General features: G+C 38.8%; 1 protein-coding gene across 2 annotated transcripts in view; it reads left to right on the top strand.

The window, feature by feature from the left end:
• The window catches only part of LOC101008763 (A disintegrin and metallopeptidase domain 3-like), an 80,355-nt gene extending 68,878 nt beyond the window's left edge, over positions 1-11,477 (top strand). The window contains exons 19-21 of one of the 2 annotated variants that reach the window (XM_031669494.1): positions 7,019-7,184; positions 8,425-8,475; positions 11,361-11,477. In XM_031669494.1, coding sequence (XP_031525354.1) covers positions 7,019-7,184; positions 8,425-8,473 — 215 coding nt within the window. In that variant the 3' untranslated portion in view covers positions 8,474-8,475; positions 11,361-11,477. Of the gene's footprint in view, positions 1-7,018; positions 7,185-8,424; positions 8,506-11,360 lie in introns of those variants that run through there. The other variant, XM_031669495.1, reaches the window with a different exon arrangement.
• Positions 11,478-18,722: the final 7,245 nt, after the last annotated feature.

The raw sequence follows: 18,722 nt of genomic DNA, 5'->3' as shown, positions 1-18,722 counted from the left end.
AAGAGTTGTAAACAACTCACCTTAATAATTATTTTAGCAGAAAAGAATTCATTATTTCACCATTAAGTATGATGGTAGCTGTAGGGCTTTTGTAGATATTATTTATTAGTTTGAGGAACTTCCTTTAATATGTATTCATTGAGATGTTTCGTATTAATTTTTCAAATGCTTTTTAGTATCAGTTGGTAGGAACGTATGAACTTTGTACTTCACTGATATGATCAATTACATTGATTTTTAATTTTGAATCAATTTTGAAAATATAGAATAAATTCTTCATCATGATTTATTAATTTTTGTACTTTACTAAATTTGATTTGTTAATATTCTGTTGAGGATTTTTGTGTCTAGGTTGGTGAGAGATATTGCCTGCCTCTCTCTCTCTCTCTGTCTCTCTCTCTCTCTTTCTTTCTCTGTCTCTCTCTTCCTTGTATTTGTTTTATCTTGTTTTGTTGTCGACTAAAACTGACATCATAAAATGAATTGGGAAGTGTTTACTCCTTTTGTGTATTCTAGAAGTGATTGCTTAAAATTAGCATTAAAAAAAATTTAGTAATAATGTCCAGTGAACTCATATGGGTCTGAAGATTTATTCTGTGGGAAGCTTTTAAAATTAAGATATTTCTTAAATAAATATTTTCTTAATAAATATGTAGACAATAATATTATCTGTTTCATATTAGATGAGTTAAAGTAGGTTACACTTTTTCATGGAACTGACCAACTGATTTCTTTTTACTTCTATCAATTACTAAGAGAGGGTTTTTTCAAAATTCTAATCATAATTATGTATTTATTTTTTTCATTTTATCAGTTAGTTTGTATTTCATTTTATTTTGATTTTTCTTCATTATTGCATGTGTAGTTTAGATTTATTTCTGGTGCATTGTTGCTTTTACTATTTCTGTAATGTTTATCTTTGTCTTGAATTCTATTTTGCCTGAAATTAACCCTTATTAGTTACCTATAACTTGTAGGCCCAAAACTGTTTTTTTAATTTAAAAAACATATTACAAGAAATATATAAAAGTAGAAGTAAAAATAGTGAAATCAACTTTATGAAAAAATTCAATAAAAAATTTTATGTGTAGAAAACTCAATATTTTACTCTAGTCTTTGAAGGGTATATAACTAAAGTGCTCTATGTGTTTTGAATACAGTTCCTGCTGTCAAACATGGATCTAGATCATATCCTTTCTATGACTGTGAGGAACATTTGAAGTACATCTCTAGTAGGTTAGAGGTGACTATGCTTTGTGATTCTTTTTTTGTGTGTGCATTTATATCTTCAAAAGACAACTTTGATGGTCACAGTTTTCCTGATGTTATCCTCTTTGTACTATAATCAAAATATTTTCAGTTCATTTCAATAAACATCTAAAATAATTACTAAGTTTTTAAACTCCTACATTGACTCCATTCAATCAACTCTGCATAAATATTCAACTTCACTATGTGTCCACTTGTGAACAATATCCAATAAATGTTCATGTACATCTTCCATAGAAGCTGGAATACTATTTATTCTAAATCTTATTTACAGTGCAAGAAATCCCAGGTATTTATGAAAAATATTGCTTGCTGAAGTCCTTCCTATTACATGAGTACTGGATGAGAATTCTATGTATCCATTTTGTCTTTTGAAATATATCATTGACTCACTGATTCTGCACTTGAAAAAAATTAGGATATCATCATCTAAAGACTTGTAGTCTGACATTTCATTTATATGGTCAATTGCAACATTTTTGTAGACTAAATGTTTGCATTCCTCAACATTTTTGTTATGTAACCTAGTTCATAATGTGATGGTATTTGGAGGTGGAGTTTTTGATATCTAATTAGGTCATGAAGGCAGAGCCCTTTTATTAGTGTTCTAATAAAAGAAAGCAAGAGAGATCCTTCATCCCTTCCACTATGTAAGGTTAGAATGAGAAGATGGTTATGAACCAGAAAATAGGCCCAGAGAATAAATCTGCCAGTGCCTCTATTTTGGAATTCCCTGCCACCAGAATGATGAAAGATATATTTCTGTTGTTTGTAAGCCACCCAGTTTGTGATATTTTTGTTACAACAGCCTGAACAGACTAAGATAATCATTACAGGCTAAACTGTTGCTTTATGTTTCTTTACGTCTGTCAGATTAATAATTGTATAATATTTTCCTTCATCAATAGTCTTCCTCATATTATTACAAGCAGCAAAAAAAGGCTGAATTCTTAAATGTGTTCAACAAAAGCTATGACAGAAAGACAGAAGTCTCCAGGACTTTGTTGTACTTTCTTGATAGTTGATATATCACTTTGGACAAAAATATAAGAAAGCTGAAGTTTTCCAGAGGAATAAAAAATGGATCCCAGAAATAAATCTTCACATGTATGGTCTAATGATTTTCAAGAATGCCTAGACCATTTATTGAGAGAAATTTCAGTCTTTTCAATGCACCATGTTGAGATACCTAGGTATTTGCATGCAAGAGAATGAGGTAGGGCCCTTAGTGATACCATATACAAAAATTAACTCAAAATGGATCAACAATATAAATGTAAGAACTAATATTATAAACCCTTAAAACAGAAGACATAACAGGAAATTGTAATAGCATGGAATTGGGCAATGATTTCTCTGATATGACTCCGAAAGCACCATCCGTAAATGAAAAAACAGATAAATTAGGATCCATCATGATTACAAACTGTTGTGCATCAAAGGATATTATTAAGAGTGAAAAGATAATCCATAGAATGGCCAAAAATATTTAAAATAATCTATCTAATGAGGGATTAATATTAGGAATATATAAAGAACTCTTACAAGTCAGTAACAACAACAAAACAAATAATTTCATTTAAAAATGGGCAAAGTAGTTGAATATTTTTAATACATCTTTGAGGAAATGTAAAGCTGGGGAGCAGGCTAGTAAGCACAAGAAAATGTGTGTTTTTCACATATTAACGTTACTAATCCTTGGAGAAATACAAGTAAAAACCATAATGAAATACCAATTTGTACCTATTAGGATGGCTATTACAAAGAAAATTCAAAGCATATCGAGTGTTGACCAGGATATGAAAAAACTGGAACTCTTTGCATTACTGGTGAAAATGTAAAATAATGTGGTCTTTGTGGAAAACATCATGCTGGTTCTAAAAATATTAAACACAGAATTAGCATATCATCCAGGAATTCCACATCTACGTATATGCCCAAAAATAGTAAAAGCAGAGACTCAAGCAGATATTTCTTTTTATATATATATATATATATATATACTTTAAGTTCTAGGGCACAACGTGCAGGTTTGTTACATATGTATACATGTGCCATGTTGGTGTGCTGCACCCATTAACTCGTCATTTACATTAGGTATATCTTCTAATGCTATCCCTACCCCCTACCCCCACCCCACAATAGGCCCTAGTGTGTGATGTTCCACTTCCTGTGCCCAAGTGTTGTCATTGTTCAATTCCCACCTATGAGTGAGAACGTGCGGTGTTTGGTTTTCTGTTCTTGTGATAGCTTGCTGAGAATGATGGTTTCCAGCTGCATCCATGTCCCTACAAAGGACACGAACTCATCCTTTTTTATGGCTGTATAGTATTCCATGATGTATATGTGCCACCTTTTCTTTTTTTTTTTTTGAGACGGAGTCTTGCTCAGTCACCCAGGATGGAGTGCAGTGTCGCGATCTCGGCTCACTGCAAGCTCCGACGCCTGGGTTCACGCCATTCTCCTGCCTCAGCCCCCTAAGCAGCTGGGACTGCAGGCACCCGCCACTATGCCCAGCTAATTTTTTTTTTTTTTTTTTGTATTTTTAGTAGAGACGGGATTTCACCATGTTAGCCAGGATGGTCTCGATCTCCTGACTTTGTGATCCACCCGTATCGGCCTTCCAAATTGCTGGGATTACAGGCATGAGCCACCATGACTGACCGTGCCACATTTTCTTAATCCAGTCTGTCACTGATGGACATTTGGGTTGATTCCAAGTCTTTGCTATTGTGAATAGTACTGCAATAAACATCCGTGTGCATGTGTCTTTATGGCAGCATGATTTATAATCCTTTGGGTATATACCCAGTAATGGGATGACCAGGTCAAATGATATTTCTAGTTCTAGATCCTTGAGGAATCGCCACACTGTTTTCCACAATGGTTGAACTAGTTTACAGTCCCACCAACAGTATAAAAGTGTTCCTATTTCTCCACATCCTCTCCAGCACCTGTTGTTTCCTGACTTTTTAATGATTGCCATTCTAACTGGTGTGAGATGGTATCTCATTGTGGTTTTGATTTGCATTTCTCTGATGGCCAGTGATGATGAGCATTTTTTCATGTGTCTGTTGGCTGTATGAATGTCTTCTTTTGAGAAATGTCTGTTCATATCCTTTGCCCACGTTGTGATGGGGTTGTTTGTTTTTTTCTTGTAAATTTGTTTGAGTTCTTTGTAGGTTCTGGATATTAGCGCTTTGTCTGATGAGTAGATTGCAAAAATTTTCTCCCATTCTGTAGGTTGCCTATTCACTCAGATGGTAGTTTCTTTTGCTCTGCAGAAGCTCTTTAGTTTAATTAGATCCCATTTGTCAATTTTGGCTTTTGCTGCCATTGTTTTAGGTGTTTTAGACATGAAGTCCTTGCCCATGCCTATGTCCTGAATGGTATGACCTAGGTTTTTTTCTAGGGTTTTTATGGTTTTAGGTCTAACATTTAAGTCTCTAATCCATCTTGAATTAATTTTTGTATAAGAAGTAAGGAAAGGATCCAATTTCAGCTTTCTACTTATGGCTAGCCAATTTCCCGGCACCATTTATTAAATAGGGAATCCTTTCCCCATTTCTTGTTTTTTTCAGGTTTATCAAAGATCAGATGGCTGTAGATGTGTGGTATTATTTCTGAGGACTCTGTTCTGTTCCATTGGTCTGTATCTCTGTTTTGGTACCAGCACCATGCTGTTTTGGTTACTGTAGCCTTATAATATAGTTTGAAGTCAGGTAGCATGATGCCTTCAGCTTTGTTCTTTCGGCTAGGATTGTCTTGGCAATGCGGGCTCTTTTTTGGTTCCATATGAACTTTAAAGCAGTTTTTTCCAATTCTGTGAAAAAGCCATTGGTAGCTTAATGGAGATGGCATTGAATCTATGAATTACCTTGGGCAGTATGGCCATTTTCACAATATTGATTCTTCCTATCCATGAGCATGGTATGTTCTTCCACTGGTTTGTGTCCTCTTTCATTTCACTGAGCAGTGGTTTGTAGTTCTCCTTGAAGAGGGCCTTTACATCCCTTGTAAATTGGATTCCTAGGTATTTTATTCTCTTTGAAGCAATTGTGAATGGAAGTTCATTCATGATTTGGCTCTCTGTTTGTTACTGGTGTATAAGAATGCTTGTGATTTTTGCACACTGATTTTGTATCCTGAGACTTTGCTGAAGTTTCTTACCAGCAAAGGAGATTTTGGGCTGAGACAATGGGGTTTTCTAAATAGACAATCATGTCATCTGCAAACAGGGACAATTTGACTTCTTCTTTTCTTAACTGAATACCCTTCATTTCTTTCTCTTGCCTGATTGCCCTAGCCAGAACTTCCAACACTATGTTGAATAGGAGTGGTGAGAGAGGGCATCCCTGTCTTGTGCCAGTTTTCAAAGGGAATGCTTCCAGTTTTTGCCCATTCAGTATGATATTGGCTCCGAGTTTGTCATAAATAGCTCTTATTATTTTGAGATACGTTCCATCAATACCGAATTTATTTAGAGTTTTTAGCATGAAGCACTGTGGAATTTTGTCAAAGGCCTTTTCTGCATCTATTGAGATAATCATGTGGTTTTTGTCTTTGTTTCTGTTTATATGCTGGATTATGTTTATTGATTTGCATATGTTGAACCAGCCTTGCATCCCAGAGATGAAGCCCACTTGATCATGGTGGATAAGCTTTTTGATGTGCTGCTGGATTCTGTTTGCTAGTATTTTATTGAGGATTTTTGCATCGATGTTCATCAGGGATATTGGTCTAAAATTCTCTTTTTTTGTTGTGTCTCTGCCAGGCTTTGGTATCAGGATGATGGTGGCCTCATAAAATGAGTTAGGGAGGATTCCCTCTTTTTCTATTGATTGGAGTAGTTTCAGAGGGAATGGTAGCAGCTCCTCCTTGTACTCAAGCAGATATTTCTATACCCATGCTTATAGCAGCATTATTCACAATAGCCAAAACATGGAAAACCCAAAAGTTTATTGACAAGTAAATGGATAACCGTAATAAGGTGTAGAGATACAATGGAAGATTTTTCACCCTTGAAATGAACAATCCTGTCACACCCTATAATGTAGAAAGAAACTGAAGACCTTATGATCAGTGAAATAAGCCTGTCACAACATGACAAATATTATACGATTCTGCTTCTATCATGTACCTAGAGTAGTCCAACTCAGAGTCAAAGTAGAATGGTGGTTACCAGGGGCTGAGTTCTGCTTCCATTAGTACCTAGGTTAGTTAGATTCATGGAGTCAAAGCAGAATAATGGTGGTTCCCCTGGGGAGAGGGAAAAATGGTGGATTAATATTGAGTGGGTAAAAAATTTCAGTTTTGCAGAATGAGAAAGTTCTGAAGCAGGGTGGTGGTGATGGTTGCACATCAATGTGTATGTACTTAATGCAGTTCACAGAAATATGATACACTAAAATAGATTATGTTATATAAGTAAATATTAAGTATACATGAAGGGATTATAAGTAAATTTATGTCAATAAATATGTATTTTTATGTCAATAAAATAAGTACATTTATGACAATATTACATATTGTCAATGATAGTGTATTGTCAATTATATGTATAAGTGTATTGACTTGACATACAAAATGTGTAATGCACTTTGGGGCCCAGTCAGAGAAGGCTAAAAACACTTTTAAATTCAAATATATTCATTCTTTAACTGTGTTGAGTTCTAAATTTCTGTAATTCAAATTCTGGTATGATTTGATCATTTTTCAAATAGTTAAAAAGGTACTCTCATGTTTTCAGATAAAAGTGTACCCTTGTTTCCAAAACAACGTGCTGCTCCTAAAAACAATGGTCTTTTGATCAGTTTCTACATTTTTTCACCTTTGCTCATTTTAATTGCTATTGTTAGTCTTAAATGGAATAAAATGAAGAGATTTTGGAGCAAAGTGGGAACAGTAAGCAGCAGGTAAGTAAATGTATTATTTTTAATTTAATATTAAAATTGATTATGGGAAGAATTCGGTGCAATTCAGAATCCAAGATGGGACTCTAGGGTGAATTGGATTAATGTTTCGAAATATTGAGTAAGCTCGCCTGTAATCTTAGCACTTTGGGAGGCCGAGGCAGGCAGATTGCCTGAGCTCAGGAATGTGAGACCAGCCTGGGCAACACGGTGAAACCCCATCTCTACTCAAAAAATTAGCTGGGCGTGCTGGCATGCACCTGTAGTCCCAGCTGTCCCAGCTACTTGGGAGGCTGAGGCAGGAGAATTGCTTGAACCCAGAAACCGGAGGTTGCAGTGAGCCAAGATCATGCCACTGCACTCCAGCCGGGGCAACAGAGTGAGACAAGAAATATTGAGTAAGTTCTCAGCATATAACAGTTTTTGTTTGTTTTGTGTTTTGTTTTGTTGTGTTTTTATTTCAGTCATCTGAGTATCCTGCATGTTCTTACAGGGCCAAGAACAATAAAAGCTATTCAGTAAAGCCTCATTGCCTTTCACATAGAAATTCAAGTTCTCTGCAATTGTTTAGGAAGTTCTGTTGACTTCCCAAGGAACCCCATTGCTCTTGCATTGACAACCAGTTGTGCCAAAAGGTCCACAGAAATAGTCAGGGAAGAAAATTTTGTGAATAGAATATGTGGAAGGTAAGAAAAATAGGATATGGTACAGAATGAGGGAGAGAACTCAGATAGGACACTTTGCATTTTGTGCATAATTAATATGGCTCATGTTTTTCGGAAATTATAGGTAAGGTAACTTGTACAGCTTTTTTTTTTTTTTTACTCTAACACCACATCAAACCATAATTTGCTTTATGAATATGTAGGGATTTGAGAATTCAAAAGGAAGAACAAGTGGGATCATTGATTAAAACTGACAAAATCTGATCACAACAGCCTAAGTTTTACAACAGTAAGTGGTTTCAGGGCCGCCAGGGTAAGAAATGAAGTAGGGCTGAAGCAAAAAAGGATAGCAATGAACCAGATGATCAAGTACTAGGTCATTCTCTTTAGCAGTCGAAGGCTTTATAATTGACGTCACCCCTTCTTGTCTATGTCCGTTGTTTCCAAATTGACTCCTCTGCTTGCACTTGGCCACTTGATACATATTAATTGATTAATTAGTGCCAATCTAGCTTTTTAAACTTTTCTTGATTTCGCTCAAGATTACAGTGTTTCCTAATGTTATCTCTTTTATACAGATCTATCTCAGAAGACAGCAGTAGTAACAACAGCCAGTCACAGAGTTAAAGGTGATGTGAAATAATCAAATTGTTAAGAAAATAACTCATGGAGTATTTTTTTACTTTTAGCAATACCTCAGGATGAAAAAACTATTATTCCCATATTTCATCATCTCGACTCCTATTTATTAATACCATATAGTAAAACAAAGATAAGAGAATATATTTGATGTTAATCATGTTTTATACTTATTTAGAAATATTTAATGTTAACTAATATTAGCCAGAGATGTATTGAACAACATTTTTGTAATAAGGAATGATGTTACAGAGATTATAAATATTTTTGTAAAATATTCATAAACAATCATACCTCCTCTGGCCTTATTTAAGGTTCTCATTGGGCGATTTACACAGATTGTCTCTCCACATTTACGATGATTGATCCTTACTAAAATGCCATAGGTATTGTTACTGGTATTTTAGAGATGAGGAAATGGATAAAAGGAAATAAATTGATTCCCCAGGAAAATAGAATTTTAGTGAGTATTGTAGTGGAGTTTAACTTAAGACAATCGGACTTCAGAATTTAAACTCTTAAGATTGCCACAATCTTGAACAAATATAGCCTGATATATGACTGGGGATTGGGAATGGAATTTACATCGATTGAGACACATGAGATGCCAGGCAAAATGTTAAATGCACCTTTCTTCAAAGGCAGAAAGATGCTTTTTAAAAAATTTTTAACATGGGATAAAATAGGCATTCATATATATTGTTCAAAGTTCTAATTCATATGTGTAAAGAAATAATTATATTTGATGTGTTAGGCCTATCACTGGGAGTAAATGGAAAATTCAAAACTTCAACCATGAGTGAGATCAAGAGTTCATCTAATTACTTAGCTGCCATTCCCTCATATCTGACTTTGTTGACAGTTAAGTCAATGGATCTCTGTTTCCTTATCTGCCACTAAGCATTGGGAATTAGAGAGACACTAGGGCCCAAGCCTTCTTATTTTAAATTATAAGTGGATCATCATAAATACTACTCCCCTTATCCTAGGAAAAAGTCAAGACCAGACATCCAGGCTTTCCCAGAGATAAAGACAGAGCTTTTCCATTCCAGCTGCACATCAAATCTACCCCACACAGGCATATATTGGCATTATCCATGCAAATATCTTCACAGCAGCTTTCAAAACATATATATGTTATATGATGCTAAAATAAGTCAGGAATGTTGGAGAAATATCAGGGATGTCATTCTATCTGGAGAAGAGTTACCAAGAGGGTTGCAGTTGTGATGAGGTCGGAGAAGTAACACCCATGGAGGGTCTTGGTGCTCTTGGAGGCTATCTGTCTTACTTTGAGTGAAAAGGAGGAATCACTGGATGGTGCATGTGACTTACACTTTAAAAAGCTGCTTTGTTGAAAACAAACAGCTATACGATGGCAAGAGTAGATGTGGAGAAACTACTGCAGTAATCCAGGAGAGAAAAGATGGCGCTTCAGACCGGGGTGGTAAGGATGGTCTTATGGATACATTTTGAAGGTAATGCAACAGAATGTACTGACAGTTTGGATGCAGAATGTAAGAAAAAAATGCTTAAATAATATGGCTATTGATAGACAGCAGGAAAATAGCAAGGCTAAAAAGTAAAACCACCCCTCTTTATTTACAAAATTTTGGCTTTTTTTTTTTTTTTTTTTTTGAGATGGAGTCTCACTCTGTTGCCCAGGCTGGAGTGCAATGGTGCAATATTGACTCACTGCAACCTCTGCCACCTGGGTTCAGGTGATTCTCCTGCCTCAGCCTCCTGAGTAGCTGAGACTACAGGCACACACCACCACACTCAGCTAATTTTTGTATTTTTAGTACAGACAGGGTTTCACCATGTTGGCCAAGATGGTCCCGATATCCTGACCTCGTGATCTGCCCGCCTTGGCCTCCCAAAGTGCTGGGAATTTGCAAGTTTATGAATGCTGAGATGTAAAATCCATGTAGGTAACCATGAGCCAAAATAAGTATCTTGTATGTCACAATGAGGAGTTTAAATATTCTTCTATATGACCAAGAACGTAGGTAAGGTACTTTTCAAGATGGTAAGAAACGGATTTGGTACTATATGTCTTGCAGTTTACAAATTTCACTGGGATAAAATAGGGAAAGTAGATTCAGTCACAAATGGAAAGTAGTGAAGCTGTTAAGAGACTGTTGAATGCACAGGAAAGGTGTGATGAGGACAGGATTGGAGAGGAGGAAAAGCACAAAAATGTTTTCAGAGGTATGACAGAGGCCCGATGTGTTAGAGTAGTGACTGGATGGACGTTTTTGGGTTAGAATAAAAGAGAGAACTAAAAAAACCTCCACTCTTCTGACAGAATGGATAGTGACACCTTTTACCAGTGACACATTTTATAGTAGAGAAATAACTGGTTTTGTTTGGGGTGAGGAAGTGGAGAGGATTGAAGAGTTAGTCTGTCTTTGAACAAGTGTATGTTAGAACCCACTGGAAATGCACAGAGGGTTTTTGAAAGTTCTTTTCCTCCTCAGATACATAGAGAAAAATTTATAGTAATTCTTTCCTATTTTTTCACATATTTCTATTGCTGTTTTTTTCTGTTTCCTTTTTGTGGTTTTCCTTTATAATTTTCTTCTGTTTCTTTGTTGATGATTTTCATTTATCCATGTAAAGTTTAGAGACTGTGTAAATTTAAAATATAAATATCAATTTATAATATTCCCTTTTAATGTAGCTATTATAATCCATTTATGAAACATAAATTTAGATTTATAAATTTCCTGAATCACAGACATAGACTGCACCAGTGTAATCAGTGTCTCTTTATACTAATTAAGTGCTCTACCAATAGTTGAATAGTAAATAACAGCTTTTATTAACAATGGAGATTTAACATTTTTATTTTTTTGTATTTTATCTGCAACAGTAACCAAGTGATAAAATCAAAGCCATCAGATGAAGAAAGGATATTACCAAGAAACTCACCATTAACTTAAAACTTTCAATTTCACAAAACAAAATAAATCATATGACTAAAAGCATACAAGCTTGTGTCTATTGATTCTTCTACCCTCCATGATCCTTTAGCAGGAGATGAGCAGCTTTGTCTCTTTGTAACTTTGGAAGTTGTTACATCATAAGATTTAAAGCCTTCTGAAACAGGAGAGTTCAGTGATCTCCTTCACAAGACATGTGGCAGGGGAGTGGCTCACCTGTTCGGATGCCCCTGCTCAAAGCCCTCGTTTGCTCATCTGCTTGTCTTGCCACATCTGTAGCAGTTAACAGGTACACCCTGGGAATTCTGGGGTTTGTGGGCTTGCTTGGTAGACATTAAAGCCCTTGTCTCTTTCCTGTATTTCCTCTCTCTTTCCTGGACCTCTCTGTCTCTATTACAAAAGACTGAAGTGGCCACTTTCAGGAAGTTCTATAAAGTACTATCTGGTCCCAGGACCTGTTTTTTGCAGCTTCCTCCTGATATCAGGGGCTGCCTGAATAATAAACTTATCCTTTAGGATTAGTTGTTCCTCAACTGAATCGGGAGATAGACAGGTACTTTACCAAGGCCTCACTAAGTCCTTCCAAGAAGGCAGTGGGATTTTCATCAACTCCCTGGTCAATCATGGATAACTTAGTATAATTGAGAGGCTTGGTCCTGGTCCTACACAAGTCCTCCATTATGCACACCTGAAAGTGTCTCCTCTTCCAGTCTCCCATCTCACCATTGGGATCCCATCCAGGGTTATTCATTAGTACTGTCTCTCTTCCAGTTGGATAATGTTCACCTTCTTCCCTGATGCTATATGTGCTACAAAGCTCATCCCCAAATCTCTCTGCTGCTTGAAGAGCAGCCTACTTCTCTGTGTCTGTCAGGGTCTGATTCAAAAGTAACACCGTGTCTCTCCAGGAGAGTTCAAATACTTGGATGGAATTCTGGAAAGCCTCTATATATTGGACAGGGCCATCTTAAAACTTGCCAAGAGCCCCCTTAATTTGCTTTAACTCCTGTAGTGAGAAGGGGATCTGGACTTTACAGGGGTCAAACTCACCAGGCATCTGAAGCATCTGTTGAAAGGGCAAGGGTGAGATGGGGGCTTGTCTCAGGGGAAGATTTCTAGGAGGGGGTAAGTGAGAGGCTGAAGTTGGATAGGGAGATTGAGGTGGACCTGGAGGAGCAGGGCTGGAGAAAACTGGCTCCTCTGCTGGGGGTGCCTCTAGGATTTGTATCTTTAGTTCCCTTAGCTCACCCCTTGCAGCCTTTCCTGAGACAACAAACAGTAGGGCTGGATCTCTCCTACACTGTTAGCAAAGGTCTGGATGACCTTTCAAGGTATAGAAAGCCTGCCCATATGGGGCCTCACACCATCTGTCCTCACATCTACAGAAAAGGTCCAACTGCCTGATGGTACTGAAATGAATGGTCTTCCAGTCCATAATTTGGCCAAAAATTTATGCAGAGGGCTATGAGGCATTCTTCCTTCACATTCTGAGTGTCAAAGCAGTTCCAGTGGTTCAGAATACACTTCAGAGGAGTATAAGCTGGGGATGGTAAAGACAGCTGATTGCCCATTCTGAAAGATAGGGAATAGAGGCATCCCTCAACTCTCTTATTTCTTTCAGTGAAAACTCGGGGTGTGAGAGAGAAAGTGAACATCCTCCCTTTCTCTTCCATCTTTTTGTCCCCAAGTCCTGACAACCTTAGCAGGTGCCATGCATGGGTGCTAATGCAGCATGCACCCATGAAGCAGGGAAGGCCTAGAGAATAGGAATTATCCACTCTCACCTATGCCTCCACCTTCCCAACTGTTGGCAAACTTTTGAGTTCCCTGGGCCTCATTATGCCATGGAACATAGCCACCTTTCATGAGGTGGGGGTGTTTAGTTGGCAGGAATTTGTCCTGCCCATCTACATTGTGCCTGTTGCCTGGCTTTGGATCCCTCATATCTGATTTTCCTTACTAGGACTTCAGCCTGATGCTTGGAATCGAGTTTCAGACAAAGTATTTCAGGGGCTGTGTCTGTTTAGATTGTCTCAAATGAGCTCTGCTGAATTTTCAGTTATCAGTAGGGGTCACTCTTCCATTATTTTCTCTATTATAAGCAGAGTACTGGGGGTAGGAACCCTCTCTAAGAAAATGTAAAAAAAAAAAAAAAAAAAAAAAAACAGCTTACGAGGCAAAAGGGGAAGGTCCTGGGGGAAGAACCCCTTGCTCAGTGCAAATGGGTCCCTTTAATCCTTGTATTCTTCCTCTGGTTCAGATCTGGCTAAATTCCTTGGCTGGGGAGGAAAAGTTCTGTTGACACAATGGGCAGGTAGCTGGCTGTGCTAGGTCCCTGTGGCAGCCACAGTCTTTTCCTGTTCCTCTTGTGCATGCTGTGGACACCTCTAGGTGCCTGAGCCAGGACAGGAGGGGGTAACGAGAGGACATGCTGGGGGCCACACGTGCCTGTGGCTGTCAGGCTGGGGATGGCACATTTAAGAACAAACGAAAAGTATTGGTTCTGATTTGCATCTTTGATGGCTGAGCCAAGTGCTCATTCTATTTAATATTATTGCCACAACATGTAGCAAAACCTTTGACATTATAATGGAAGAGATAAGAGCCGTTTTAAACTGTGAGAGAAGAAAAGACACCAATGGAAGTCTGGGGTCTTGGCCTACAGAATTCAGTCCTGGGGCCTTTCAGCAAAAAAAAAAAAAAAAAGTGCTTTTGGTTGCCCCATGGCTTTACTCCAGTCCCATGTGATGGCTAGACCTCCCTGGAGGGAAACAGAGCAGGAAGGAGAGAGGTGGCAGAGTCTCAGAGAAGAGGCAGATCTGACAGTTTTGCTTTTTAACTCACCTTTCTTTGTATCCTGGACTGGACCCCAGGTGAAACAGGAGAGTTCCTGGATCTCTTCACAGGAGGTATGGCAGGGGTGTGGCTTGCCCATTCAGTGCCAACACTGCTCAAACCCTTAACGTGATGGGGAGCACACAGACAGGGAGGTGCAGGAACCAGATTGAGTGCTTTGGGTTCCAGACCCATGGTAGTGTCTAGGAGGTGGGTGCCTGCAACCCCAGTATTACAGAGCTCTTTCCACTTTGCCGTTCACATAAGGCTTATGTTAACCAGTTCAGTGGACCCTCTGCCTTTTTGCAAGGGCAGAGGGCCAATGTGACAGCTTTCTGTATTCCAGCTCCTGCCCGGAAGAATTGGGTCACACATGGGCTTGAAGAATTTGTAAGAGTTAAAGAAAGAGGAAAGAAACACAAAAAGTGGCCCAACAGTCAAAGACTGGTTTATTTTGGAGAATGAACCTGAGAGGGCCTTCTGGATTTTTTTTTTTTTTTTTTTTTTTTTTTTTTTTTTTTTTTTTTTTTGGTCAGGAGCTCTGTCTCTTACAGACTCAGAGTATTTATTGGTTTTTTAGGGTGAGAGAGCTTATCACAAGCTTGGAATGTTTCTGTGTGGGGGAGAAGTTTATGGCAGAGTTGGAACGTCTCTGATCAGAGAGGAGGTTATCTTGAGGCTGACATCCCTCCAGCGAGAGGGGAGGTTATCTTGGGGCTGGTATGTTTCTGGTCAGGGAGGGGTTTGGAATGTTTCTGGTTGGAGATGTTATTTGTGGTTTATGGTCATGCTGACCTTACCCATTAGGCTGATGCCCTTTGGATTTAGGCAGTTTTTGATCAAGGTGAACTTTAAAATGACTGTGCTTGTCCAAGACCATGATGCTCCTGCTCTGTCAAGATGAATGCGAGGTTTTATTGAGTGATGGAGGTAGCTCTCAGTGGGATGGATGAGGAGCTGGAAGAGGGGAATGGAGTGGGAAGATGACCTTCCCCTGGAGTTGAGCATCAAGTGGCCAGACTCCTCTCCAGCTGACCCCTGCCAAACTCTTCTCAGTGTTCAGACTTTCCTTCTCTTCTCTTTTTCTCTGCCATGTCACTCTGCTGTCCATCTGCTTGTTTTGTCTCCTCATCTGCTTGTCTGCTTCTAGATGCTAGAGTTCAAGGTTTATGTGAGTACAAGATAGGGGTCATGGTGGGCCAAAAGGCAACTTTTTGGGCATGAAAACGGGAATGCCTGTTCTGTTAGGGCCATGATATCCAGGCTTGAAGGTAGGCCTTTTCTGGGGAACCACCCTCTTCCACGCTGTGTTTCCCTTTCTCCAATCCATATCACTTCCATTGTCCACTGCTCCTGCCCACTCTCAGATGCCCATGGCATGCTGACTGCTCTCATCCCAAGACAGGACACCTGCAGCCCACCCCCCTCTAATAGTTAATTATCCCCTTGTCCTATTCATTCTAGGTTTTGGAATATTGAGAGAGGAAGTATTCATGAGTAAGGTCAGCTCCACAGTCACATTAGTCATTAGCCTAAATCCTACCTTAAATGAATTGCTCAATCTGAGCTCTGGGTCATAGACACCTGTACCACCAGGTATTATGCTTCCTTGGCCCTGTATAAACTGCTCTAGAATATTTCTCTGTCCTTTGGGAAAACCCAAACTTGCCACTCTGTCTTCCCTGAAGCTGGGCTTTTCTGGGTAAGATTTTCTTGTCTTGGTCTCCCCTCCCCTCGACCTCTTGCTGAGATGGGGGCACTTCTACACATCGCAGAGCATTACACATGGATTAGGGATCCACCAGCCCACCTGGAGCCCAATTAGGACCTACAGAGTCTCCATCACAAACCAAGATGCTCCTGGGACAGGGGTAGAGGAGCCTCATCACAGAGGTCCAGAGTTTCCTATTCCAAATATTCATCAACTGAAGAATGGATAAACAAAAGGTGGTATATCCACTCTTACTCAACATGGTTGATCCTTGAAACCATTATATTAAGTAAATAAAGCCAGTCACCAACACTAGATATTTACATGTGTATTTATTTGTATGGTATGTCTAGAACAGGAACAGCTCTTAGTTTAATGGTTTTTTTTAGGGAGTAGAGGTGTGGGATAAAGAACTCGTGTATGGGAAGGTGATGGCTAAAGGGTATAGGGTTTCTTCATAATAAGATGAAACTTATCTCAAATTGATTATGCTGATGGTCACACATACCAGTGAACATACTAACAATCATTTAGTCTTATGCTTTAAGTGGGTGATTTTTGTGGTATGTGAATTATATCTTAATAAGGCTGTTTAAAATGCAAATTGGGATTGTTCTACTAGATTTTTCTCAACCTCATGGCAATGAGGGCAATTTTGGGCCTTTATGCTCACTGTCCTGCCTCTATCTTATGATTTCTATTGCCCAGATGTACCAGTCTCTAGTAGGCCTGAGTTTTAGCCCTGACCAGAGTTTTATTTTGAAACTGTCAACACAGTTCATCCCTGTAACATGGTGTACTGGGGTTTTAGGTAAGGAATGGGATAAAAGATGAGTTAAGGCTGGGCTCTGTGGCTTATGCCTGTAATCCCAGCAGGTTGGGAGCCAAGGTGGGTGGATCACAAGGTCAGGAGTTCGAGACCAGCGTGGCCAACATAGTGAAACCCCATCTGTACTAAAAATACAAAAAAAAATTAGCCAGGAGTGGTGGCGGGCACCTGTAATCCCAGTTACTTGGGAGGCTGAGGCAGGAGAATTGCTTGAACCCAGGAAGCAGAGGTTTCAGTGAGCCAAGATTGTGCCACTGCACCCCAGCCCAGGCAACAGTGCAAGACTTCATCTCAAAAAAAAAAAAAAAAAAGAATTAGTTCTGGACATGTGCAGTTTAAGATATTTGTCAAAGTTCAGGAAGGCAGATACATACTCTTCCTTTTACAGTGGTGTCACTTTTCCTCTCTCCCCTTGCCTTGCTGCCCTTCTGATCTCCACAGGTTCTTCAGTAGTGCTTAGAATCACCATTTACACAACACAGTCAGGTTGCATTTTAAAGCTTTTCTTTCCCTTTCTCCACTGATTGTAATCTAGTATTTTTTAAAAGATGCATAGTTGAGAAAAAGTGCTTTTTGATGGAATTATCAGGATAAAGTATCATTTTCTTGATTTGTTTTCATTTGCAAACATATTAAACATTTAAGTCGGCAGTGTATGTAAGAAGTTGTTAGTAGTAATTGCTAGTAATGGTAATTAATATTTCTATTTTCCTGTTTCTCCATAATAAATAAATCCTACCAGAAAAAAAAAAACTGTGATGCAGAGACAGTTTCAAGAACTTCACTATGAGTCCAAATGATGCTTATTTGCCTTTACATCACTACTAAAGGGTTTAAAGAATTTAAGCTTCCCCACAGCAAAGCAGTTGTGCTCCATTGTGTGTGTTTGTGTCTGGTGTTTCCTCTCCTTGCCCTGCTGAAGCTTCCTAGGCCCTTGGATTCCATAATGCTGAGCCAACTCAGGCAGAAAGCAACCTCAGTTGTCACCTTAAGGGCTCTGGGACAGCACACGATACTCTGAAGTGGCCCTTTGGCCCAGTGACCAAGAGCTTCCATGAGCCTCAGGGGGCCTTTGTCCTTGGCTGTGCTTCCTGCACTCTGGCCAAGCCATGTTCTTTCCCTTTACCTTCCTTGCTGAGCATGGAAGGCTTCAAGCCCACCTAAGTCCATAGTAGCCTAAAATTTATTTTCCTTTTGCTCAGAAAAGGGTTGGACTATTCCTGGAAAACAATTTCCTGTATCTCTGAGATCCTCTACAGCCCCTTTCCTGGATCCCATGCTGGTGCCTCTCATGTGTCACACCTTCTCAGATCAGGCCACGTGAGCCAAGGACATTAACAGAGGAGATATCTGAGTTCTGCATCAGGGCCCAGGGTCTTAGCTACCCACACACAGCAGGACTTTCAGGGTCTCCCCACTCCGTGATGGAGAATAGAGATGGGGATGCACTGCCTTCAATCTGAGGAGAAATGGGCTCCAGTGTGATTCAGAAGAGAAACTGGACTATCCTGTGGAACTGCAGAGACTGATTTTTTTTTGTTTGATATTTCGTATCTCAATCATTTTCAATGTGCCATTGATAATGTCGTGAAAGTGTATATCACACTGGAGAATGGACACTCATAAATAACTTTTCCTACATTTTGACCCCACCATCGATTCAGGATTAATAAGTATTGCTTGACTGAGGTGATTGTTGATACAAACAACATAAAATCAAAAAACATTTTTCAACTGCAGATTCTGAAGGAATATTCTTGCATACCCCAGTTCCACAGAAGATAGGGCAAAATGAGGATGAAATTTCAGAGAAGGTAAATGACCAATAATATTGATTTTACAAGTTGTAATTTTGAAGCATTTTTACTTCGTGTGTTTATTTTCATTTTTATTTTATTCATATTTGTACAAATGTAT

Source organism: Papio anubis, chromosome 8 (assembly GCF_008728515.1).
Source record: "Papio anubis isolate 15944 chromosome 8, Panubis1.0, whole genome shotgun sequence".
In the NCBI taxonomy this organism is placed as follows: Eukaryota; Metazoa; Chordata; class Mammalia; order Primates; family Cercopithecidae; genus Papio; species Papio anubis.
The sequence above is the reverse complement of the archived record's forward strand: the minus strand, read 5'-3'. Positions and strand labels throughout refer to the sequence as shown.